General features: G+C 43.8%; 1 protein-coding gene across 1 annotated transcript in view; it reads right to left on the bottom strand.

Moving 5' to 3' along the window:
* The window catches only part of GCC2 (GRIP and coiled-coil domain containing 2), a 57,105-nt gene that overhangs the window by 11,028 nt on the left and 19,646 nt on the right, over positions 1-26,431 (bottom strand). The window contains exons 11-19 of the mRNA XM_019529595.1: positions 23,866-24,030; positions 23,328-23,432; positions 22,023-22,185; positions 21,347-21,447; positions 21,140-21,217; positions 17,259-17,396; positions 11,318-11,439; positions 7,518-7,694; positions 3,618-3,835 (exon numbers count right to left, since the gene is read on the bottom strand). Of these exons, the coding sequence (XP_019385140.1) occupies positions 3,618-3,835; positions 7,518-7,694; positions 11,318-11,439; positions 17,259-17,396; positions 21,140-21,217; positions 21,347-21,447; positions 22,023-22,185; positions 23,328-23,432; positions 23,866-24,030 (1,267 nt within the window). The remainder of the gene's footprint in view (positions 1-3,617; positions 3,836-7,517; positions 7,695-11,317; positions 11,440-17,258; positions 17,397-21,139; positions 21,218-21,346; positions 21,448-22,022; positions 22,186-23,327; positions 23,433-23,865; positions 24,031-26,431) is intronic.

The following is a 26,431-nucleotide window of genomic DNA, read 5'->3' as shown; positions in this document are numbered from 1 at the left end:
TGTAACCCCCGGGGGGGGCCTTGGTGAATAAATACTCACCAATTCCCTTCTGTGCCCCCCTGATGAACTTATAGGCATAAAAGCCCAGGCATAGACCACTGAAGTAAGCCCAGGCAGAGATCACAGAAGTAAGCATGTGGTTGAGACTGTGGTGTTGGCTTTGGATTCTTTGACAACAGATGGATGTTCTGGGAAGGACTGCTATAAGAGATAAGATCCATCTGACCAGAACTGGAAAGAGCATTTTTGGGCACTGTCTAGCCAGTCTAGTAAGGAGGGCTTTAAAGTAGGTTCTGCAGAGGATGGGCTGAACAAAACCCTCCAGCAACACAGCAAACCATACAGAGGGGAAAGGACTGAAAGCAGCAGCTCAGCTCTGGAACAGGGCTTGAGAGCCACAGGACAGCAAAAGGTGATGCAAAAGGGAAACAAATAAGTTGAGATGCATCCAATTTATGCAATCAAATGCAAGAAGTATGGGGAATAAACAAGAAGAACTGGAAGTCAGTCCATGCGAACTATGATCTGATTGGTATTAGAGACCTGGTGGGAAAGTTCTTATGACTGTAATGTCAACATTGAGGGCTACACTTCATTTCAGAAGGACAGGGTTGGGAGAATGTTGGTGGTGATGCCTTGTATGTCAAACACATTCACTTGTTCCTTGGTTCCAGAAAAGAAGCTAAGAGCAGAACGTGGCAAAGGTGATCATGGAGCCCTTGGCAATAATATGTATGAAGTCATGGGAGACAGGCAAGGTATAAGAGGACTGGAAAGGGGCCCATATAGAACCCCTATTTCAAAAAGGAGGACCCGAGAAACTATAGACCAGTTAGCCCCACCTCAATACCCAGGAAGTTACTGGAGCATATCCTAAGGAAGTCCATTTACAAGCATTTGAAGGAGGAAAAGCTGACCATAAGCAGCCAGCATGGATTTACTATTGAGAAATTGTGTCAAACAAACTTGATTTGCTTCTCTGACAAAGTAACTATTTGTGCAGATGAAGGGAATGCAGTTGATATATTGTGCATTTGGACTTCAGCAAGGATTTTGACAAGGTCCTGCTTGATCTTCTCATAAACAAATTGGAGAACTGTTGGGTAGACAAAACTACAAGGTGGATAGACAAATGATGACAACTCTGAGCAAAGGTAGTTATACATGTTAGAATGGCAGGAGGTTTTGAGGGGAAATCTCACAGGAGTCTGTTGTGGGTCCAATGCTATTTAACATATTTATGAATGATTTGGGTCGGGATATAAGAAGCCTTTTTGAGCAAATTTGCAAATGACACCAAACTGGAAAAGACTGCAAACATCTTGAAGGACAGAAGTGGAATTCGGAAGGATCATGACAGGTCGGAAAGCTGGGCTGGAACTAACAGAACGAAGTTCAATGCAGACAAGTGTAAGGTTCTATATATACCTCAGGAAGAAAAATCAGAAGTACAAATACAAGATGGGTGACACCTGGCTGGACGGCAGCACTACAGAGAAGGATTTCAGTCTGGGTAGATCACAGAATTAATACGAGTGTGCAGTTTGATGCAGCTGCACAAAAAGTGAATATGGTTTTGCGATACATCCACGAAAGCATTAGGTTCAAGATATGGGCAGTGATAGCATTTTTCTACTTGGCACAGGTTGGGCGTTCTCTAGTGTGCTATGTGCAATTTTGTGCTCCATATTTTAAAAAGGAGCTGGAAAAATTAGAGAGGGTCCAGAGGCAGGTAACAGAAGTGATAAAGGGCTTGGAAGGCAAGTCATAGAATAAGACGCTGAAGGAAATAAGGATGTACAGTTTGCAGAAAAGATTCTTAAGAGAGGACATGACAGCAAGCTTCAAATACCTGAAAAGCTGCTATAAAGAAGAGGGAAAATAGCTTCTCTCTCTTGCTGCTAAGACCAGGACAGTCCAATTGCTTGAAGCTGCAGTACAGTTTTTCCTGTTATCCAATCTAAACCTCCTTCTTCACACAGCGAGGTAGCGGATTAGATTAACTAGGAAAGCTGGACGCTCCATCATTGGAGGTGTTTAAGAAGAGGCTGGACAGGCATTGATCAGGATGATCCAGGAATAGCTATGCCTATATTCTAGGAAGATTTGGATAGTGATGATTCTGCCTCAGGCAGGAGGTTGATCTAAATGATTTCTGAAGGTCCCTTACAGCCCTACTTCTCTAAGATTCTATGCTGTAACAATCTTAAAAAAGCCTGGGGAATGAGGAGACTACCCAGCTTTTCACCACACATACAGACACTTTGCAGAGTGGTTCCACTTATGAACCAACTGGAAAGGAGCCAGACTCCATTTCTCAGCAGCACCCCCCCGCCCCCCCTCGGTGTGTGTCCTGGCCAGTCTTGCTGGAGACCCCAGGAGTGGCTGGGTTGTGACAGCACAGCGCCACAGAACGGGACCCTAGCCCTGTGCTGTCAGGGCACCTTGCTCCCAGGGTCTCCCTGGAAACCAGCCAGGAGCAGCACAGGTAGGGCAGGGAGCTGCATATGGGGCGCTTGTGGTGGTGACAACACAGGGCCAGAGCCAGGGCAGAGCCACAATCTGCTCCCTACATGCCCCTGTCCACAGAACTCATACTAATCACAGGGGCCTGTAAGTGTAGATCATGGCTCTGCCCTGGCTCCAGTGCCATACTGTCACCACCTGTCCTTACCCGTCTCACCCCTGGCCACAGCCCCGGTGTGGGCTGCCACAGGGGCTGCTGGGAAATGGAGTCCGCCATGGTCTGGCCTTTGCCCACCCCGATCTAAATCGGTCAGTCTTGCCAGCAGAAGTCAAAACAAAGCACATGCTCATTAAATCACCTTCCTTTTTACCCAATGCACATGCTAAGGTATAAAAGGAGAAGGCTGTTTTTACATGATGAAAATACAGGTTGTGGGTTAGTTTTTAACTTTCAAAATACTAAATATTTCATAGGGCACTATTCATTTAAGATGACTGTACTTTAAAAACTGAACATACAAGATGTTAAGTCTTTTGGCTACTCTGTATCTTTACTCCTCAGTAAGTACAGGTGTGTGTTTGTTTTAAATTTAGAAAGACGTTCTTATGAAACAGGCACACATGCCACATTTATTACTGCTGAAGCAAATGTTTTGGGTTTGGTTTAATGTGTAAGAATGTACTAAATATAAGTTTATTACATACTATAATGTCACTTATGGTTGCTTATTTTATATTTATGTGTGGAGCTAGCACTACAACAGAGTTGCCCAGTGAAGTTGCATCAGCTGTTTATACACCCATCTTCAGCTTAACCATATTTTGGAAGTAAAAGTAGAGTGGCCTCTCCAAAATCTGAGAAAAATGGGCAGGGACAGCACCAAACAGCAGGCAAATGATTTCTCCCTTTCCTCCCCATAACAAACAATTCTGTGTTACTGAAGAATACACTGAGTCAACTCACAGAAAGTATTGGTTCCTGTGTTTACCATTTCATATGTAAAAGTACTTGGGTACCACTTGGTAACATACCTAAAGGATTTTGAGACATTTGCACAAGTATTATGGAGCTAATACAGAAACAATGAATGCAGATGTATTAAAAAAAAAGTTGTTCGGGGTGCACTGACTGTACAAAACACACAACTTACCTCTGGTGCTAGGCTCACTTCTGAGTTGGAAGACCTGGGCCTCTACCTTGGACAGCTGCTGCTGCAATGTTTCTACTGTCTTCCTATGCTCTTCCTGCAGATGCCGGACTTGATCTCTGAAGCTGTTCCGGAGAGCTTCATTCTGAGCCGTGAGCTGATTCATAGTCTGTACATGCTCTGACTTCATGACTAAGTTCTCAGACTGTATTGTGCAGAGTCTGAAAAGTGTGTGTGTAAAAGAAGCATTAACAATTGGAATACTGTGGTCTAACCAGACTGAACAAAAGACAAGAAACCAGCACCTCCCCGTTACCCAAAGCATTAAAATAGGTAGAGATGGGAAAAAACTGACCTTACATTCCCCTGAACAAAAATTAACCTTAACTACAGAAAGGTTCTTGCTTTGATACAAACGGAATAGAGCCCCAGCAGAGAGATTTATTCTGTGCCTGAAATACTGTCAGGAGAGCATGGAACAGAAAGAATAATGTGGAGACAGTCAGCCATCCCAAAAGCAGATCATGCTGTAGTCTGGCTAGAAAGAGGTTTGGCCGTACTACATGGGGAGGAAAAAAGTAAGAAAGGATATATGCTCAAGTCCCTTAGAGCGCGCAGATGTGCGTGGACATTTGGTTCCCTAGGGACAAGCAGTGGCGGTGTACTTTGTGACACCACTACCTGTCCGTGGGAAATGCCTGTGTGATACACGCTTTGGTGTGTGGCAAGTTACCTTGGGTGAGGTAGGAGAGGCTGGGGCCAGCACTGTGTTGGCCCCAGCAGCCTTACCTGGGGTAAGCCTCCTGGGGCTGCACCCATGGCGATTCTGCCAAGCAGAGCCTCGTTGGCAGCAGAGTATGGCTTCAGCAGGCCCGGCTCCACTTTTCAGCAGCACACGCTGGGCAAGCATGCATTGCTCCTGTCTTTTTTCCCCACAGCTTTTTTGATCCCTGGACATTCAAAGGTCAAAAAAAAATCCCACGGAAAAAAAACCCAGTGCAGTGCACGCTTGATCAGCAAACCCCTGCAGCCTGGAGAACACCAGACATTTGCAACACCACATATTGCACAGTGTTTGTAAGCACCACATACTGCATGACCACACTCATCCGGATGTGCCCTTACAGAGCAAAGAGATACCCATATAACTATCAGACATATTTAGAATAAAAATGCTCATTTTGAAAAAAAAAATGAAACTATGGTCTGTGGGAAAGACATGCTTAGAATGTTGTCTACCACATGAAGAGCACCAGGTAGATATGAAATTACAATGATGGATTTCCTATCACTGTGATAACTACAAATTTTAGCTTTTTTCCTGTTTTTGTAGTCTGGATAAAAGTGATGGTTGGGAGACAGTTCAGAAAAGCAGACTTCAACTCACGCAGGAAACTCATGGGCAGGATCCTTTGGAAAGCCAGACTGAGGGGGAGAAGAGTCCAGGAGAGCTGGCTGCACTTCAAAGAAGCCTTACTGAGGAGTGCAGGAACAAACCATCCCTATGTGCAGGAAGACTAGCAAGCATGGCAGAAGATCAGCTTGGCTTCAGTAAATCACAAAAAGGAAGTTTATAAGAAGTGGAAAGTTGGTCAAATAACTAGGGAAGAATATAAAAGTATTGCTCGAGCATGCAGGGATGAAGTCAGGAAGGCCAAAGAGCAACTGGAGTTGCAGCTAGCAAGGGATGTAAAGCATAACAAGAAGGGTTTCTACAAGTATGTTGGTAGCAAGAGGAGGATTAGGGAAAGTGTGGGTCCCTTACTGAATGGGGGAGGCAACCTTGTGACAGAGGATGCAGAAAAGACTGAAGTACTCAATGCCGTTTTTGTCTCCGTCTTCACAAGCAATGGCAGCTCCCCAACTACTGCACCAGGAAGCACAGTTTGGGGAAGAGGTGAACAGCTCTCAGTGCTGAAAGAACAGGTTAGGGACTACTTAGGAAAGCTGGACATGTACAAGTCCATGGGACTGGATGGGATGCACCGGAGGGTGTTGAGGAAATTGGCTGATGTGACTGCAGAGCCATTGGCCATCATCTTTGAAAACTCAGAGTGATCAGAAGAGGTCCTGGGTGACGGGAAAAGGGCAAACACAGTGCCCATATTTAAGAAAGAGAAGAAGGAAGGATCCAGGGAACTATAGACTGTCAGCCTCACCTCAGTCCCCGGAAAAATCATGGAGTAGATCCTCCAGGAATCTATTTCTAAGCACTTGGAGGAGAAAGGCAATTAGGAACAGTAAGCATGGATTCACCAGGGGCAAGTCATGCCTGACCAACCCAATTTCCTTCTCTGACTAGATGCCTGGCTTTGTGGATGCAGAAAGACTGGCAGATGTGGTGTACCTTGATTTTAGGAAGGCTTTTGATAGTCTCCTACAACATTCTTACACGCAAGCTAAGGGAGTCTGCATTGGATGAACGGACTGTAAGGTCGATAGAAAACTGGATGGAGCATCGGGCTCAGAGAGTAGTAATGGATGGTTCGATGTCTAATTGGCAGCTGGTATCAAGTGAAGTGCCCCAGGGGTTGGTTCTGGGGCTGGTTTTGTTCAATGTCTTCATCAACAACCTGGATAATGGGATGGAACGCACCCTTAGCAAGTTTGCGGATGACACCAAGCCGGGGGGGGAGTAGTTGATACATTGGAGGGTAGGGCTAGGATGCCAAGTGACCTAGACAAATTGGAGGATTGGGTCAAACGGAATCTCATGATACTCAACAAGGACAAGTGCAAAGTCAATCCCATGCACCAGTACAGGCTGGGAGCTGACTGGCTGGGCAGCAGCTCTGCAGAAAAGGACCTGTGGGGTTACAGTAGACAATAAGTTGAACATGAGCCAGCAGTGTGCCCTTGTTGCCAAGAAGGCTAATGGCATACTGGGCTGCACTGGTAGTTGTGTTGCAGGTAGCTCAAGGGAAGTGATTATTCCCTTCTGTTCAGCACTGGTGAGGTCACATCTGGAGCACTGTGTTCAGTTTTGGGTCCCCCATTACAGAAAGGATGTGGACAAATTGGAGAGTCCGGCAGAGGGCAACAAAAATGGTGAGGGGCTGACGCACATTACTTCTGAGGAAAGGCTGGGGGAGGATTTAATAGCAGCCTTTAACTACGTGAAGAGGATGGAGCTAGACTGTTCTTAGTGGTGTCAGATGGAACAACAGTCTCAAGCTGCAGCAACGGAAGTTTAGGTTAGATATTAGGAAGAATTTTCTTACAAGGAGGGTAGTAAAACACTGGAACAGGTTATCCAGAGAGGTAGTGGAACCACCATCCCTGGAGGTTTTCAAAACCCAGACAAAGGTTTGGATGGGATGATCTAGTTGGGGATGGTCCTGCCTTGAGCACAGGATTGGACTCGAAGACCTCCTGAGCTCCCTTCCAACCCTAATTTTCTATGATTCTATGGTTGGGATTATCAGGAGGGTTCACTTGGGTGGAGGTTTGGGCAGGGAGGCAGTGGCTGAAGGACAGCTGGGGAAGAAGCACTGAACTTCATGAGCTTTGAGCACTGTATGGGGAATCTTTTCTTTGAGTTGTTTATTATAAGCCTCTCTGAGCCTTTTGGATGGGGCAGGATATAAAAGTAATAAATAAATATATACTCTGTTGGAATAATTACATTTTAAGAGTACACAGAACTTAGATATACAGTGAGCTTCAAAGAAAGATAATCTTACAAAAATGTAGAGATTTAAAATTCCCAGCTTGCTCCCATCCAGTTCCCAGAGCAGAAGCTCCAGAAGACTGGCAAGTAGCTAGCAGCCTTTTTGCTATATTCCTCTGACTTCCCACGTACAATTAAATCATTTTTATAAATTCATCAGCTCAAGTAAAGAACGATTTGGCACTAGCTGCATGTCTAGTGATACACTGTATCTGATCATTTGAGAATCTTACTTTTCTCGGAGTTCTGCCTCTTTTGCGACCGTCTCCTGCAGCATTTTATTATGTCTTTCCAGTAGGGTGTCATGTTCAGACTGCAATGCTTGGAGTTCAGCTGCATTGATTTGTAAATTATTCTGAGTATCTTGCAACTTGGCTTTTAATTGGTTCATCATCATTTCCAAACGTTCTCTAAAGGAAAAAAAAAAGTGTACACATCATTATATTTCAGGACTTCTAAATATCATAGTAGTATGGGCAACTTATCAGAGCTGAATTAATTTCTTTCATTACACTAAGGCAGGGGTAGGCAAAATACAGCCTGTGGGCTGGATCTGGTCAGCCAGGCACTTTCATCTGGGCCACAGTGCCCCCCCAACTAATTGCATCCTGCCCAGTCCTTCTGCCCACAAGGGTGAGAGTGAAGCGCCCACACGTACAAGCCCCCAACATACTCTATTGTGCCTCGCTCCCACTCTTGTGGGTGGAGGGGCTCTGCTCAGCCAGCAGCTTCCGGGGTGGGGGGTGGAATTGCAGCTGGGCGGAAGTGGGAGCACAGCACAGAGCTAGGACTCAGAGGGGCAGTGGGAGCGTGGAGTTCATGTGGGCGTAGGGTGTAGGTGTGGGTGTGAGGGTTGGGGGTGTATGGACCCCACCACACTCCCCTCATGGTGTGCAGCCCCTGCTGCAGGCAATAGCAGCAGGCAGGGAGGTCAAGGTGCTTGTGCCTGGCATAAGCACCTGGTGGGTTGCAGCTCTGGCCAACGCTGTGCGGGAGGGAGTGGAGCCTGCCCTCCCTATTGCTGAGGGTCTGTGCTGCACGCCTGCAACTCCAACACTTGCAGCGGGAGAAGCCCCACACTGGAGCCTACTGCCCCCCCTGCCCCCTGCGACATGGGTCCCCACATGCTGCTGGGAGTGGAAGGAGCCCCACCTCCTGCTTCCACACAGAGTCCAGCACAGGGCTTGCAGCAGGGAACAGTGGAGCTGCAGGCATGCAATGCAGAGCCCCTGCGATAGAAACGCCCAGGCAGGCTGCGTGGGGTGTCCCTGCTCCCAGTGCAGTGCTGGCCGCCTCTATCGCAGGGTCTCTGCATTGCGTGCTACAGCTCCACACTTGCAGTGGGGAAGCCCTGTACTGGACCGCACAGGGAAGCAGGAGGTGGGGCTCCCTCCACTCCCAGTGAAGTGCGGGGACCAGTGCAGCAGGGCACAAGGGAGGCAGAAGGCTCCAGTGTGGGGTTTCCCCCACTGCAAGTGCTGCAGCAGCAGGCACGTAATGCAGAGCCCCAGTGATAGGGCAGGCTCCACGCCCTCCACCCATGCAGCGCTGGCCAGAGCCATGCCTGCACTGGGCATGAGCACCCTGATCTCACCTGCTGCTGATGGCAGGCAGTGGGAGCTGCACATCATGGGGGGAGTGTGTGGAAGGTACCTACACCCCCCTCCCTCTCCCTCGCACCCACACCCTGACCCCACAACCCCCATCAACATATACATGCACCCCAACATATCCTACACCCTCCTACACAGCAACACCCTCTCATAACCGCCCCAGATACTCCCACACCCCACTATACACATACACACAATATAAAAGAGTGAAACTTTATTTTTGAGTTATTATGCAATCCCGTCTATATACAGTATACAATCACAAGTCATGACAAGTATTTCTTGTAATAAAATTAAAATATATTATAGTAGGAGTTTGAATTCTAGTGTACGATTTGTTTTTTTCTGGTTCTAAGATACTAACCCTAACTCCCAAAAGGAGTATGGGGGGAGAGGGGGGACACAGCTAGGGGAAGGACTTCCTGTGGCAAAGGTCAGCGGTTAGGGGGCAGGACTTCTGGTCCCAATGTGGCAACCATGGGGCAGGACAACTGTCAAGGGGCAGGACTACCTATGCGGCCCTCGACAGCTTGTCAAAACTTGTTAAACGGCCCTCCGCCCAAAATAATTGCACATCCCTGCATTAAGGCTAGATACAGAGAGTCAAAAAGCCCAAGGTTGAATAGATTCATTCTTCATAGGTTAATCTAAGCTGTGTAAACAGACATTGACTTCTGATTCTAGAAATGCAATCACATGCATGTGGTGATCCAGGCCAGAAGCTGGGGGGAGCTAGAGAACACCTCCCAGCCTGCAGGCCACTGTCAAACAAAAAGGAGGAAAGCTGAGAAATAAGCCCTCTGAGGCTTTTTCCCACTCCCTGCTCAAGCTGGTGGGGAGGGCGAGTGGAGGGAGGCAGGGCCATGCCTGGGGGGGTGTGAATCAGGGCAATCACCCTGGGCCCCACGCTTTGGCGGACCCTGCAGACCAGGGCAGGGGCGGAGCAGCATCGGTATGGAGCAATGGCTCCACGTCCAGCTGCTCACTACCCACCGCACCATAGGTGGCAGCAGCTTCTCCAGGTCCAGGGCCCAGATTGGAGCATGGGCAGGGCCCCACATGGGCTGACTTGCCCCAGTCCCCGCACCCTGGTCGGGTCAGCTCTGGAGGGAGGCATGACCAGGCTCCATCTGGCCTGCTGAGTATGATGGGGGAGGTGGTTTAAACCCTGGCTGGGGTCCCATGTGGGTGGGGGAGGGGTTTGAATCCTCCCAACCCCAGCATGCTTACCTGACCCGGGTGTGGCCCCGTCTGGAGCAGTGATAGTGCTCTGGGAGTAGAGGGGTGGAGCGAACCTTGCGCCACTGGAGCAGACAGTACAGCTCAGGGCTGTAAAGCATCCTGGGAAGCTGGAGGGCTGTGAGTTAACTGGAACTGGGAAGGGGTTCCATAAACCAGTTTGTCCTAAATCAGTTTGGTGTGATACTACATCTAACTAAGTTTATTTTAAACCAGTTTCAGCCATTTTGAAAGTGGTTTAAGTGCAGTGAACTTCTGTTGTGTTACAGATCTGAACCAATTTCTGAGTGATCACTTGAAAGGGTTTGTGTACAACTTCTGTCCCTAGCCTAAATGATACGAAAGACATGCTAAAAGACCTCAGTTAGAATACTGTAACCTTAGTCAGACAACATGCACATCCATTTGTGGCATGGCAGGAAGTGTGACTGCATGGATCATGCTTCAGATCCCATTGCACCTCTATCTGCACATATGGTTGGGGTCTTAAAACTCAGAAAAACAAGCCTTAAAAGATGTATACCCTCCACCCCCAACACACAGGCATGCTGTTCTGCTGAGTGTCTTCACTAGGAGCCCTAACTCTAGTTTTCCAAAAGGAGCAACATGAAACACAAAGAGATTTGGATTCAGATTTTAGACCAGTCCTTGAATTTTCCTGACAATCACATTGTTATTTCCATTCTGCCTTTCTTTCTAATGATTTTTGGTCATATGAAAGACCTTATACAAACAAAATAACCTTGCCAACTTTATATTATCATTTATATTACTGTAGCAACTTGGAGTTTTTTCATATGATGGATGCAACTTAAGCATAAAGATTCCTGTCTTCAAAGCGTGCTCTTAGATATTACTTTTAACACTCAAAGCAGTAAAAATATTTGGACTGAAATAGGATACAGAAGTTAATTGCATCCTTTTGGTTTTGTCTGAGTAAACTGTTAACCCTTAATTAAAACATTCTAAGGCTAAAGTAAGATGGTTCTCAAAAAAACTAAACAAGAATCCTCACGAAGATAAATATTTCTACTAAAAAATGTAGTAGACTACAGAAGACTTCCAAACCCCTGCCCTTTTATATAAGCAAGCATAAGACAGAAGTGTAATATACTAGAAATGCCACTTGTTTGATCTGACTAATGTTTGATTAGGGAGAATTAATAAATATAAATGTTTACCTTTCTTGCTTGGCTCCCTCAGTTGCAGTTTGAGAAGCAGACTTATTCTTTTGTTGCTTTAAAACGTTATGAACACGGACTTTGTAACTTTCAAATTCAGAAGTAACAGCAGCGAGTTCTGCCTACAATGTAAAAAAGTAAAACCTACATAATTATGGAACTGACTAATATCCACTTACTGCTCTAAAACCAAATATCTCTGGCTTTTGGATTTATATGCATCTTACATTATAGATCAAAAAATAGTAAAGTACTCGTTGCATTTCTTTTTTGTTTTGATGGATGGGGAATTAAAATGACTAATACATCATGTGAGAGCTGGTTCACTTAGAATGTAATATTTTATAACCGGTAGGCAAAAACCTTTTGGTACAAAGGTATTAAGGTTAGTCACAACAGTTTGTCAGATAGCTTACAAATGCACAATTCTGTCAGATTCCTACAATTACAGCTAATTAAACTAATAAGAACAGATCCTACACTTGATTTGAGCCTTCAAGAGGCCAAGTACTACAAACAGTCATAATCAAAGTCCTTTAAAAATTTGAATTATTAAAAATAGCAAGCTCAAGGCAGGCAAATATGGATGTAACAGACTTTTTTTTCATTCTTAACACATAGCTTTCAAGTTAGTCATTCTTTCAGTATAGCAGACTTTTATCTTCAATTAAAATTATGCTAATGTTTTGTTTTTAATAAGAGAAAAATACACATTTTTGTCTCTGTAAAGGTACACTTTGTTTTGTCATTTTGCTATGACAGTCACTTAACAAAGGCATTCAATTTTTGTTGATAAAATTTAACAAGGTAGCTTCATCTTCATGTATCATGCAGCAGGAAAAAAAATCACTAATCTGACAAGCACCGCTTATCCAGTGCTTAGTGTTGTACATGTTCTTTCTCTTAAGATACCACGTGAGCAAGATTTTCATTCACAGGTCCTAGCAGAAGCCTGCAACTATGGAAATTTAATCTAATATTTTTAAATCTCTTGATGGCAGCACAGGTCCCTTTAGTGCATGTGACACACCATCCTCTGCTGAGTACAAACACTTTGAGCATTCCAGTCAGTCTCTCCTTTACTGCAGCTGGTGGTGAAGCTTTTGTGGAAGAAGTATTTACTTGATTATTTATTACATATTACACTTGTAGGCTGCCTTTCCTGACAAAGGCTCAGGGCAGCTTACAGATGAGAGCAAAATAACTTGCTAAAAAATGGGAGAAACAAAATAATTTATTTTGTTCTCTAGCCAGTAGATTATTAAGGTAACCTTCAGAACACCCCCACCAAACACAATACCCCAGTTTTGCTTCATCTACTAAATCCCTGGTCAAACAGGAACGTCTTGCACCATTTCTAAAAGATGTCCAAACTCAGGCTCTGATGAGCCTTAAGGCGGAAGAGGTTCCAGAAATGAGGGACTACACAGATGACCTCCCACATTTCTGCCAAGCAAACTTGATGGATTCATGGTCCGCACAGGAGGTGGCTCTTGGCTAACCTCAGAGATCACAAAGGGCATAAAAGACAAGGTGTTCCCCTTTAGGCCTGTAGCCTTCAGACTACTTAAGGCCTTATAAGTCAAATCATCACCTTGAATTTTGCCTGGCGAGCCACTGAAGCACCAGAGTTATGTTCAACCCCAGTCAAATGGTGAGCTGCTGCAGCCCTACATTGTAGTAGTCTAGCTTCAAGATTATGAAGGCATGGATGACTGTGGCCAAATTAGAAAGAAAGGGTTGTAGCCTTCTCTCCAGATGAAACTGGTGAAAGGCATTCCTGGCTGCTACTACCACTTGATAATCCAGGTACAGCACAGGATCTCATTGTCCACCCCAAGGCTGAGAAACTGAAGAAGGACAAGGGGAAGCTAAATTTAATAAAATTTTGGTTAAAAAAGCCTCAACTAAGAGAACATGGCAATTCCACCTGCCACTCCCCCAGCCATGTAGACTGTCCACCATAATCACCTCTGGATTCAGCTTCAATTGGTTCACCTGCATCCAATCTCCAAATGTAGTCAGACACTGGAAAAGGACACAGACTGCGGACTCCAGGTCAAAAGGGAAAGATAGAGCTGTGTGTCATCAGGATACTGATGGCACCTTGCTCCATATCTCTGCATAATTTTACTCAGCAGCTTCATATATATGTTGAACAGTAGGATGGAATCCTAGGGAACAACAAGCTCTGACCTATCACCACCCTCTAAGACTTTCCTGCTAGGAAAGAGCAGAACTGATTAACAAGATACCATAAATACCCACTAGGTCACGTAACCATCATCATGTACCAAAAGCCACTGAAAGATCTAGCAAGAGCAGCAGGGTACAATTTCCCATCAATATCTAAGTGAAGTGCATCAACCAATGCCACAGGCACAGTCTCTGCTATATTTGGGGTGAAAGCCAGACTGAGGGGTCTAGGAATAACATCCAGATGCGTCTGAAGCTGTTGGACCTTCCTGAAGGTTCAATGACCTTCCTCAAAAAAGGATAGATTGGAGACAGGGTGAAGGTATCAAGCAACAATTTCTAGGGTTAGGGCCAGACAACCACAGGCTTAAGAATATCTGGTAACCTGACACCTTCTGAAGAAAGGAAGCACTCGCAAGCCCTTCTAGCAGCAGCCCCAGTTCCCTCAACAGACTTGTGCAAGCCAGCACAGACATGGGTCCCCTTCACCGCTGGTCACCTGCATCCCCTGAGCACATACTTTGCATCAGATGGTGACACCAATTGGAACCAATCCATATAAACTGGACAAGACAGATCCCAACCCTGAATTCTGACTCCGCAAGAAAAAGTAGCGGTGCCCAAGCTGTACTGAATAAGGGAGATTTTGTCTGCAAAGTAGATGGCAAGCTTGTCTCAGCAGACCATAAAAGACTATTTACAGGTGGCGAACACTTGCATTAACCATACCATTCACCACCAAGACCAACTCTACCGGAGGGCACTTTGCAGATGCAATGGCAGTAGAGATTAAAATACTTTTTTTTCCCAGAACTGCCATGCCATGTCCTTCAAGAAGGATCTATGCCACAATTACTTGGATTCAGCATGGGATGAGACCCGGTTGCGTCATACCACTTCAGCTGCATCAGCTCCCCTAGATATGGGGGAGAACTATGCCACCATTGCCACAGGAGGAGTAGATGCCCGTGTGCCACTGTCTCTTTGGCAGACTTCAGGTGTGCTATTCCATAAATCAACCAAGCCCTCCACAGATTAGGTGCCAAAGTCAGTGGGAATGTCCCTCCAGAGTTCCAGAATTCTACTAGCTTCATAAGTCTCTGGGGCTGGACCAACTTGCACCGGACTGCACATCAGACATTCCTCCAGGATTTCTGGCTCCTGGAATATACCAATATCTTTTACCAATTCTTTATGTTTCCTACCAGTGGAGAACATGAGTTAAGAGTATTTCAGCCTCACAGTATTTAAAAGACTGTCTGAGGGACACTTGATGCATCTTCATTTTCTCTGCTGTTTCTGCAGCAAATTTCTTAGTGGCTTATCTTTCATATTGGCTTTCCTTTTCTGTTGGCCATTCCTCAATGCCCATTTTTTGCACATATGACATCCAACAAAGCCACACAGCAGTGAACCACGTTAGCGTAGATTTTTATCCAGGATGGCTTACTGCAGTGCCATGATGCTATTACCCACAACATGTAGAGATGTGGAAGGGTAACATCTGTAGACTCTCACACCAAAGAAATTTGGCACATACAAAATTCCAAATCCTTCTAGAGGCAAACCAGTTACACTCCTGTAGGACTGGCTTCATAAGACTTCTCCCTGATGACTGATTCATTAGCAGCTTGAATGAACTTTTCTAACAGCTAGACAGGTCATCTACCAGCAGGATCTACAGCTTTAAACCTGATGCAATAAGGTCCATATGAATTCCATTACTTCTTCTACACAGAAATTGCTTTACTAGACTTAGGCAGGTGAAAGTAAAAAACTCACTTACTTTCAGGAATATCTGGCATCTTTTTTAAACCATCACGAACTAATCAAAGATAGAACGGCATATCTCCAGCTCCCTGTCAGTTTCATGCATTCTGACATTTCTGAAACCTCCAATTAATAAGTCACTTGTACAATGGAACGTTAATGTTGACCTGACAAGGATACTTCAAAAAAAGACTTCATCATGCCATTCCTGTGAACTTACATTTTTCAGGCTGAAGGTCATTTTCCAGATGGTAATGTCTGATTTTTGCTGAGTGACTAAGCTTCAGTCCCAGTGACTAACACTTAAAAATTATTGATTTAGTAAAGATAAGATGAAACTTAGGAAGCCACCAAGATGTTTCTCCAAAATGATGTCAATGTTCCACCTTAATGGGCCTATCATTATCAAATAACTTCGAGGATTCCATCTGAAACTGAATACCTTTGCAAGCACCACTCAATTACTTTTTTTTTTTAAAACAGTTTGCAGAATATTGAAGATGATGATGTCTAAATGGGTATCTTATTGCATTCCATGTCATTAGCCTGAAACTAGAAGGCTACGTCAACAATCTTTTGATCAGAAGCAAGGCTGCTATCACATCTGGAATAGACATTTCTATTTCAAAAGATTCTACTTGAACTGCTTGCCATAAATCTACACAGAATTATTGCTCAGTTTAGTTTCCTAAAATGCAAGAAATACAGTTTTGGAGTGTACTGCTCCAGAACTGATTTCCAAGGGAGAGAAGATAATGCTTTGTAATCCTGCTGTAGCCATTTCTTTCAAGAAAGTCTTTTACTTTCATCTGACTACATTTTATACTGCAAAAAGAATCAAATTCCTCTTTGCTTTTATTCTACACACGAAAGGATGGCAACATTTTTGCGCAGAGTGCCAAAAACACCTGCAACTGTGACTTGTAAGATGTTGGCATACAAGGGGCGTACAGCAGGGGAGTCGCAAGGGGCTTGATCCTTGTTGTGGCAGTGCAGCCCCAGCCCCTTCCCTGCTATCCACTCTGAGGATGTGTGCATCTGCCACCAGCAACAAGCTTTTGGCAGCTGCTTGCAGCCTCCCAACTGCCTGCCACAGCTGGCCCAGGCTCTGGGCAGGCTCCTGCTGCCCTCCATGGAGCCCAGCCTGCGTGCAGCAGGCAGTGAGTAGACTGCAAGCAGCTGCACCAGGGTCCCTGGAGCCCTGGCCTGGCTAGCTGCTGGTGGCAGGTGCAGGAGCAACTCAGAGCAGACAGCAGGAAAGGAACTGAGGCTGCACTGCCACAACAAGGATCAGCCCCTGCAGCTCCCTTGCTGAGTGCTCAGAGGCATACATGGCAAGCAAAATGCCTACACATGCCAGAGGGTTGCCTACCCCTGCTATGTGCTATTAACATGTACCTCTTCACATAGTTGTGTCACAAAGTTAGCACCTGTCTTGCTAGTTTTTGTTTGGTATCCAGAAAATCCTGCACAAACGATATCTTCAGAAAAATGCAGCATATTCAATTTGTAAAATTTGCTTTTCTTGAAGATATTACCTTGTAGGACACTCAGTCACACCCTCCTTGCCTGTTTCAGATGTTGGATGTTGTGGCTTGAGAGGCTATTTTCCTGTCTTTCGTTCTCCTTCAAGAGCATGCTAGCTGATCAACTTGAAGTGACTTTTATTTCAGGGAGCTTCACCTCCAGTGCAGTGAAAGGCACCGACTGGAGTGTTCGGACAGCAACATTTATATTCCATAGATTGTGGTGCTGACAACCAGAACCAAGCCTGGTTCGCACTCTACCCTGGTCCTTCTGAAAAGGTCAATCACATTACAAGAAAGGGGAATTCCTGCCAGTCATCTGCCAAAGCACCATGACCCAGAAGTTAGAATCCTGCTCGATGATAAAATATTGAGGGACAGAACTGCAAGGTAAGTAAATTTCTCTCCTAACTCATCTGACTTATTATTTTTGTTGTGGAAAAAAATACCTTTGCTGTACTGCACTCTTCTTGTAAAGTAGTAATTTTCTGCTGATAAGTGCTCAGCATTCGTTGATGTTGCTCTACGGACATCCGCAGATGTTCCTGGACCTTGTGTTTTTCTGATGCAAGTTCAGCCACCTGAATCTAAAAATAAACAACTATCATTAAAACTAGAACTAAAATGTATATAAAATCTGATTTTAGAACAGCATGGAGAAACACACGAAGCATATGTACTGGAGCACATTTGAGCAGTAAAACATTTAGCATTAATTTTAATGTTCCTTAAAACACGGGGAAAATATATGCATACAAGAAAAATTAGAATGAATAACATTCCTTCCAAACTCATCATTAAGTGAAATCTGTATTTTCTGTAACCACAAATTTATCACCTGGCAGAAAAATGGTAATTCAAATTTGTACTGATGAAAACGAACACTGGCATCTGCTGACAGTCTGTCTTTTTTGTTAAAAATCAAGTCTAATTAGTACCAAAAATAGATTTTAAAACTGCATATTTTTCCTGGGTTTCAGATTGCCTAACCCTCTTTGCAATGAGAAGACAAAAAAAGTTAGAAATCTAGATAAAAGCTGGACACTACAGGATTTTACTTTATTGCATCTTCTCTTTCACTACATCTTTTCATCAGGTGGGTGATACTGGAAGAGATTTATCACTGGCCATACCACAGCACCTACAAACCTCATCTGTAGGTGTTTCAAATGTGAGATACAAGGTGGGTTTTTTGGTGATATTTGTATTGAACCAACTGTATGACTGGGAAAGATGTTTTAAAAGCTTTTAGGCATAAACAGCTCTTCTTCAGGTCTCAACTGAAAAGTAATCTGAAGAAGGACACTTTGTGCCCAAAAGCTTGTGTAACGTCTCTCCCAACTGTACACCTGGTTCCTGTCGCTCAACAAATTATATCAAAACCCCTTCTTTCTCATATATTTCCTGAACCATCATGGCTACAACAAAACTCCAACTCTATTACAATTTCAGTGGCTTTTCTGGCTCTCTAAGCCTCAGAAACTCCCTGCTTTGTGGCAGGGGTTTACCTGTTGCCTCTTCAATAGCTCTCATACTGCTTCTGTAGGCTCCAAAAATCCTGCAGCCTTTTCCCAAGTTGAGCCCCATCTTTAATCCATGCAGGATCAGCTCATAGCTTGTCTATCTTCCAGCAGCTGACTTTTCCTGCTACAATACAGACTAGAAAACTACCCCTTAATTTCTGTCGTCTCTGCCCTTTCCTGAGACTCTATGAAAACAGCAGTGTTCTCTCTTAGGATAAAGGGCTAACTCAACCTACCAGCTCATGACAGGTATAGCACACTCCATCATATCCCTACCCTTAGGGATAGGGGAGGGGAAGAAGGGGCAGGGGAAAACCATCAGTTCACATAGCCAGACCAAGGATGGAATCTCTGTACCCTGTCATACCTCATTTAAAAAGTTACTGAGGTAATTACTCTAGAGCAACCCACTCCAGGATCTCAACCTAGAGGTAAGTTGGTGAGGTCACTTTGGGAGAGTCTCTCTCCAACTGCAATCAAGACCTGCAATTTTGATGTGTTGGACAATGGTCAGTATGAATGTCCCCCCAGGAGCCACCTCACCAGCATACTTCCAGATTGGCAACCTAATTGGAGGAACAAACTGGAATGGTGTACTGAAACAGCCTACTTAGGACACGCCACTATCACAATGCAGGTGCTCCCACAGAAATGAAGAATTATCTTTAGCAGGACAAATGGGTGGTCAGAGATAAATGCTAGGCACTGATCTGCAATTTACACTTTAAACTTTTTCTAAAGAGCTGCACAGTTCCTAGCAGGGATACTGACCACAGTTCTATTGGACAGCTCCATGAGAACAATATCAATTGTACTGCAGGTTACTGAAAGTGAAAAATAATCTTTTGCTCAAATGGTTATGAAGCAAAACCTAGAACTTCAAAGAAGAAAGGAAATACTGAGATATTTGTAAATCTGTAACAAAAGGTATTCCCTTGGTTGAAAGAGCAAAGGTAACATTGAGATGCTGGGGCTGCTCAAAGGAAGAGAAGACTTCAGAAGGAGAGCTTTGAAAACTGAGTGACTGAGGCCTAGGAAAGAGTTCTTGTCAAACCAAGGACCTGCACTGCAGTTTACCAATTAGAACTATGACATTTATTACTTAATCAGGATTGGCTACCTAATAAATCAACTGGTAACTAAAAGAATAATTTGACCTCTCTAGTAATATGCTACATAGTTTCTCCATAATGACAGTAAGAAATGATGTTACGAAAAAGAAGAGTAAGTTCCAGAATAAAATTTATTCTCCTTTTACCTCTCCAGGTAAATCCCACCGAAAAGAGGGGTATTTTAAAGTTGAATGGCAGTGGTCCTACTTTTTGAGTAAACTGTGACAGATGAAAGCCAAATCATAAAGACCCTGTTTTTTTTTTTTGTGTCCGAGGGATGAAAAACAGGCAACTGAACTAAGAGCAATTTGGATTGCAGCTGGAGGGATAAAAAATTGGAGTAAAAAGCTATTCAACCAGAGTTTAAGGAGTAAATTCAAAACAATTTCAAAAGAGAAGAGGAGAAATTTGAGGAAAAATCTCATCACATGAGTTTATCAATGCATCTACCAAAAGTACTCAACCCACAGGAATCTAAAAATGGGTGCTTAATCATTACGGTACCCAAAACAATCAAACTTTGCAAATATTTAATTTTATTTTTCTGTATGTCAGTATCCACACTTGGAAAACAGCTACAAAAAACCCCCTTCAGATGCTTACCTCTGCCATTTGAATTAACAAGTGTTTTAGCAGATAACAATAGGTACTCTGTTTGTGCACCAGTCACAAAGAACAGGGAACAACACAGAGATGAAGTGATATCTATTCAACAGCCAATACATGTATTTTGGAACCACAATAACAAAAAAAACGCCTACTACAGAAACACTGGTATTTAAAGACCATCAATTAAAAGTTTCTCTAAACATAGAAATATTAGTGTATTACATTAAATAAAGTATTTGAGAAAGTGAAGCAGATAGTGAGCACTAAAAAACCCTCAAGAACAACGAAAAATCAATTACTGTATTTACTTGAATATAAGATGACCCTGAATACAAGACAAATCCCCCAATAATTAGATTCTATACATGGAAAATCTATAAATCTGTTATAATTTTCCAGATAAGCATTGGAGTATTGTATTGAAACTCCCCTGCCACCTATACTCCCCTCCTGAACTCCCAATAGGCTCTGCCCCTCTCTCCCAAACTCTCTCAGCCTCTTTCTCCCCTGCTCCTCACTCTGCCTCTTCTCTCCAAACTTTCCCCCAGTCTCTGCCCCTTCCCCAATAACTTCCCAAGTCTCTGACTCTGTCCTCCTCCTTTACTGTCAAATGTTACTCCAACTATGGAAGCTCAGCCCTTGCCTGGCCATGCAGCAGCATTGACATTGCTGATACACCAGGCAGACAATACAGCAGTGTTTGTGCTGCTGACAGGCTAAATAAAAAAGGAGTTTCCATGTGCTTAGTGCCCAGAAGAGACTCCAACCTGAGCTGAGCTGTGCCTGACAATAAGGGGGAAGGAAGGGTGTGTGTGGGGGGACAAAGCTACAGAGGAGAAGTGGCGGGTGGGGGGACAGACCTCAAGGCCAGAGTCAGAGCTCCCCACTCTGCTTCATATGTAATAATAAGATGAGGAGCCTTTTTCCCCATGCTGAGCTGGGGGGGGTGGACCTCATCTTACATTCAAGTAAATATGGTATCTCTCTTCTGTACCAGCATGTTTACTTTTCTGTTGCCCACAGTCTTTCTTGCTGTATAGTAGAGCTGATACTGTGTAACTCATGTAATAATAAATAGTTTCTTGCCTTATAGGCTTCCACTTGCTGCTGACTTGCTTCTAGCTCTCCTTTTAATGATGCTTGAAGCATCAGATGCTCATTTTCCTGCAAGATAACAAAATCTAGGTTAATTTAAAAACTTTATCTTTTGTTAATTTGAGAAACTAGACTTGTAACTAGATTATAAACATTTGATTTAAATATGGTGGCATATGCAGCAAAATCATGACTTACAGTTAGCTTTGAATCTGTTAGTTCTTTTTTGGTTTTCACCAGCAGTTGTTTTATCTTGGTGTTCCTTTCCTCATACTGCTGCACAGATGACTGAAGGGACTCTAATGCAAAGAAACAGAGGTGAGGAGAAGGGATAAAAGATTCCACAGGCCTTTTATTATAAAATGGGAAAAATACATCAAAGCTTTCCAAAAGAGTTGCAAACAAGCAGGTCAACATAAGGTCAATCACTGCAGATAAATGAGCTAAACGTAAATGTATGGCAAAATTTTAAAACACATTGCTTTTTGTTAATTCTTGCATGTGATGCGATTTTACCAGCAGTCTTCTGACTCTCATAGCTTCATAAAGAGAGTACAGAAACATTACCCAGCAGCAGTAGGCTTAAGTTAGTTATGTAAGAAGTGCAGTTTGTTTACTAAGGTATTCCCTATTAGCGTAGTGCTTAGCAAACAAGTGGAAGATGAACATGACTACCTAATTTAATATAAGAACGGAATGTTGACAAGTCATCTTCCCACTATTTTTTGGCAGCCTCTCTCTCTCGTCTACTGTGGATGCTACTGAGAACGTCAAGAAGTACAGAAAAGATGTTTTAAAAGCTGTTTGCTCTCCTGTCTTAGATCCGAGATGTCTGGCTGTATACATGAATATCAAGTATTACAATTTTACTCACTTATTTCTTCCTGCAGGGTTTCTTGCTTCTGCTTCTGAATTTTGATCTCTTGCTCAAGGTCTTCAATTCTGCTATTTTTATCTGTAATCTTTTGATTAAGTTCTTTCACAAATCGCTCATAATCAGCTATTTCCATGTCCATCAATGTGCTCTTCTGTGCGTCCTGTAGGTTTTAGGTTTAAGGAATTGCTCAGAAAACTACAGTTTAAGATTATTCAGCCAATTTAAAGATGCACACAAACACATTTGCTGCTGGATGCTGCAATAATGAATTGCTGTTCATTAATATTTATCTGCTGCCACCCCCAGCTAGAACCTGTACTCACAAATCAAGATTTTGATGCCATGGACAGACATTCATTGTAGTACACTAAGTGCAACAGCATTTTGTAGCGCTATGAAAATAAAGTGCTACGGAGGAGGAGATGGGGACCATACACGTTCAACCCTCCTAGTTGGAACATTACAAATCACCACAAAGCTGCTGCTGGGGCACTAGCTGTCTTTGGGGCAGCAGCAGCAAGTTTCTCTGACACTGCTGGGGCATCCAATATCCTTATAGCAGCCACAACTCCCTCTACCACTGGGGAGCGACACCAGTTCCCAGGCAGAAATGCTGCTTCCCTGGGTCAGCAATGGGCTGTGACAGTGAGTAAGGCTCCATCTCTACTCCTAGCAGGCTGTCAGGGAGCCAGCTGCTGCCCTGGGGGCAGCTAGTGAGCAGAGCACTGTGGGACGTTGGGGGACTAAGAGAGGTGCACATGTGGTGCTACAAAACAATGCTACAGAGAAGTTTCTTTTTGAAATAGGAACATTTCTGTAGTGCTGGCACCATTTGTATAGCACTACAGTGGATGCGCACATCTGTTCCCTTGATTTTTGTAGTGCTACAAGGGCATTTGTAGTGCCAGAAATGCAGTGCCTCTCTGGGGCCTCAGATACCAACAATAACCTCTTAGCCAAAAGTGAAAAATGGAAACAACTTATGGTGACAATTTTAATAATTTTTCTGACCATCACTTTGTAAAGACTGGCCATCAAAAAAACAAGGCTAGATTTGCCATTAAGGCATGGGACTGGGATTCAGAAGACTTGGAATTCCCATTTTTGTTCACAGTTTTTGGAATTGAAAGGGGTTAGTAATAATTTGTGTACTTCCCCATCTATACAAAGGGGTAAAAAATTCCACTCTCTCATCCTTTGCCTCAAATGGTTTTTAAGCTCTTCAGTGTGGGGATGGTCTATCATTCAGCATGCAGCACAACTGGAGCTCTAAACACATACCGTAATGCAATGTTACCCTACCTTCCTTGCCAGCTCTAGCTCCTGCATAGTTTTCTGAAGATGTTTCTTTTCCTTCTGAAGCTGAAGCTGAATTTCTTCCAGTTCTCTTAGAGAACAGCTGTGGTCCTGAAAATAGGTGTAAATGCTCCCTTAGAGTTCAAAAACAGTTATATTTTGTGGTGTGTAGCACAAAATCTGTATCAGCATATTACAAGGATGAGAGTTATTTCAAAGACACCCATCCTAACAACATAAAACTCATAAAGATTATAAAATGTATAGAGGCAATAAAATCTTAACATACAACCATAAAGTTCTGCTCTGCTCTAACTGATGGCCTTGTTGAAGCTCTTTCAAGAGCAAGAATAACCCTTCAGAAGGACAGTCAGGCAAAACAGGATATTTGATCCTAATCTGATCTGATCTATAAAGAACAAAAAATCAAACCAGCTGGATTATTTTAAAAACAACACTGCAACCTTTCACAAAACCTCTCTTTAAATTCATTCAGGAAATATTCCATGTTCCAATTTTTATGGTCCCAAAACACATCATTTACCTTTATCTTTTGCTCTTTTAGAAGTTTTTCAGCTTCCAGTTCTTTGTCAACTTTTACTTTTGCTTTCTGCATTTCCAGTATCTGTACTTCTAAAAGCTTGGCATTAGATTGTAAAGTTTCAATACGAGTTGTAAGGTCTTCATTAGCAGAGCGCAGCAGGTCTTGCTAGAATGATGGCAGTAGAAAGATAAGAGTTGAAGTCATTCTTGACACTTCCAGGTAGGACTTAAAGGCAGTACTAAGAACAAGGGACATATGACCCCTTGGCAGCCTGTATACTCCTGAGGATAATAAATGAGAGGATAAAACCAAGTCCATAGTTTTAAGTAAAACTGGGAAACAACTTGGCTTCAGAACTGGTGATATAGTTCGGACTCCCGGAGCACACTTGTTTAAAATCTACTGTCACAGTGATGTGGTAGCTTTTTAAGGGGATGGAGAAATTTGGAAAAGCAGGACTATCCTTCCAAGAATAGTTTGTCATTAATATTATTATATCATGCTGAGACAGACATTGTCTCTTAAATACAGCTGCCATATTTTGTGAACTAACAGCATCAATTTCTACTGAAAATAGTTACTTAGAATCATTTAGTGTTACTTAACTACAACGGATAAACTGGCAGTACTAAAGCATAGGTAAAAAACTTATTTCCATCTGGATGAGGGTGGCAGATGTTTACACGGGTTTGTTTTGAGCCGATGACACGCTTCCTATATTGTCTGAGAGTTAAGGAAATCAAATAAATGACAGTCAAAAAGCACTCATGGAGATAATGTGTTGCTTGGGCTGGACTCTACTACTCCAGCCGAGCAGGGAGCAGAACGCGCACCTTTCATAGTCCTACACGATGCTACAGGGACATACAGACTAATTCTGAGCAGTCTGGGTCAACCAATCAGGGCTGCCTTGTGTACTCCTGCCAACTCTTGCCAGGCAAACTGAGGGAGCCAGTAGAGCATGGGGACCCTGGCTTTCCAGCATCAGCACTGCAAGCTCTCTGCTCTTCAGGGACTTGGCATTCTAACATCTACTCAGGCATCTTTGGGCATGTTTTTCCCCCAGAAGAACAAACCCAGGAGCATTCTCCCAGGTCATTTGAATATGTGCATGCAGCCTAAATCAAAGTATTCCAACCAGGGACTAGATATAAAAAGCTCCAAAAGACTAAATTTTCTGGATTTTTTTTTATTTGCCTATAAAAATATCGTTACACTCAGTGCCTCCCAAGAGTTGGGAGAGGGTGTAAATCTAACTCAGTATTCAAATTATTTTAAGTTTTTGAAATTTTGGAGGTGGTATAGTTTGAAATATCTAGTATTGATACCAAGCATTAGAGAGAAATTCTTGACCCTTGCTGACAGCTGCTATTATCCTTGTACAATAGAAAGGAGGGACAATATTAATAAAGGCTAGATACAAATCTGCACTGTTTATTAGAGCTGTGCAAAATTTCAGCAGCCGTTTCACTTCGGAGGTGTTTTGACCCATTTTAGCACCTGAAACACGAAATCTGGAAAAAAATGAAAGACTCCAAAAACATCTCCGAAACATTTCAGAAACAGTTTCAGAGGTGGGCTTGCAGGGAAAGAGAAACTCAGAAGAGGGAGCAGGACAGAGTGGGGAAGGGCTGCTCTGATACTGATTTCATAGATTCCATAGACATTAGGGCTGGAAGGGACCTCGGAAGATCAAGTCCAGCCCCCCGCCCAAAGGGCAGGAAGTCAGCTGGGGTCATAGGATCCAGCAAGATAAGCATCCTATTTGCTCTTGAAGGTGTTCAGTGTAGGTGCTTGAACCACCTCTGATGACAGGCTGTTCCAAACCGTGGGGGCTCGCACAGTAAAGAAATTCTTCCTTATGTCCCGCCTGAAATGGTCTTGCAGGAATTTATAACCGTTCGACCTCATCAGCCCTTGGGGCGCTCTGGTGAACAAACGTTCCCCCAGATCCTGGTGGTCACCCCTGATAAATTTATAGGTGGCCATCAGATCACCCCTGAGCTGGCACTTTCCCAGGGTAAAGACCCCATGGCTCTCAGCCTGTCACCGTAAGGTCTGCTTTCCCGACCTCTGATCATGTGCGTGGCTCTTTTCTGGACTCTCAAGCTTCTCCACATCTCTTTTGAATTGTGGAGCCCAAAACTGGACGCAGTACTCCAGCTGCAGCCTCACCACGGCTGAGTACAGAGGGAGAAGGATATCCTGGGATTTGCTTGAGAAGCACCTATGGATGCAAGCCAGTGTTTTGGTAGCTTTACTAGCCACAGCATCACATTGCAGGCTCATGTTCATCTTGTGGTCAATGACGACCCCCAAGTCTCTTTCTTCCATAGTGCTAGCCAGCGTAGCACTGCCAAGCCTATAAAGGATGCTGCAGGTTTTTTTTTCCAAGGCGGAGAACCTTGCATTGTTCAGTGTTAAACACCATCAGGTTCTTGTCCACCCATTTTTTGAGCCTGTCCAGGTCAGCCTGGATCACCTGCCTGTCTTCTGGCGTGGATGCTTAGCCCTAAAGTTTGGTGTCATCATTAAACTTGGCCAGTCCGCTCCTGACTCCAATGTC

Source organism: Crocodylus porosus, unplaced genomic scaffold (genome assembly GCF_001723895.1).
Source record: "Crocodylus porosus isolate Cpor-Errol unplaced genomic scaffold, CroPor_comp1, whole genome shotgun sequence".
NCBI classification, from domain to species: domain Eukaryota; kingdom Metazoa; phylum Chordata; order Crocodylia; family Crocodylidae; genus Crocodylus; species Crocodylus porosus.
This window is presented reverse-complemented; position numbering and strand designations above follow the sequence as displayed.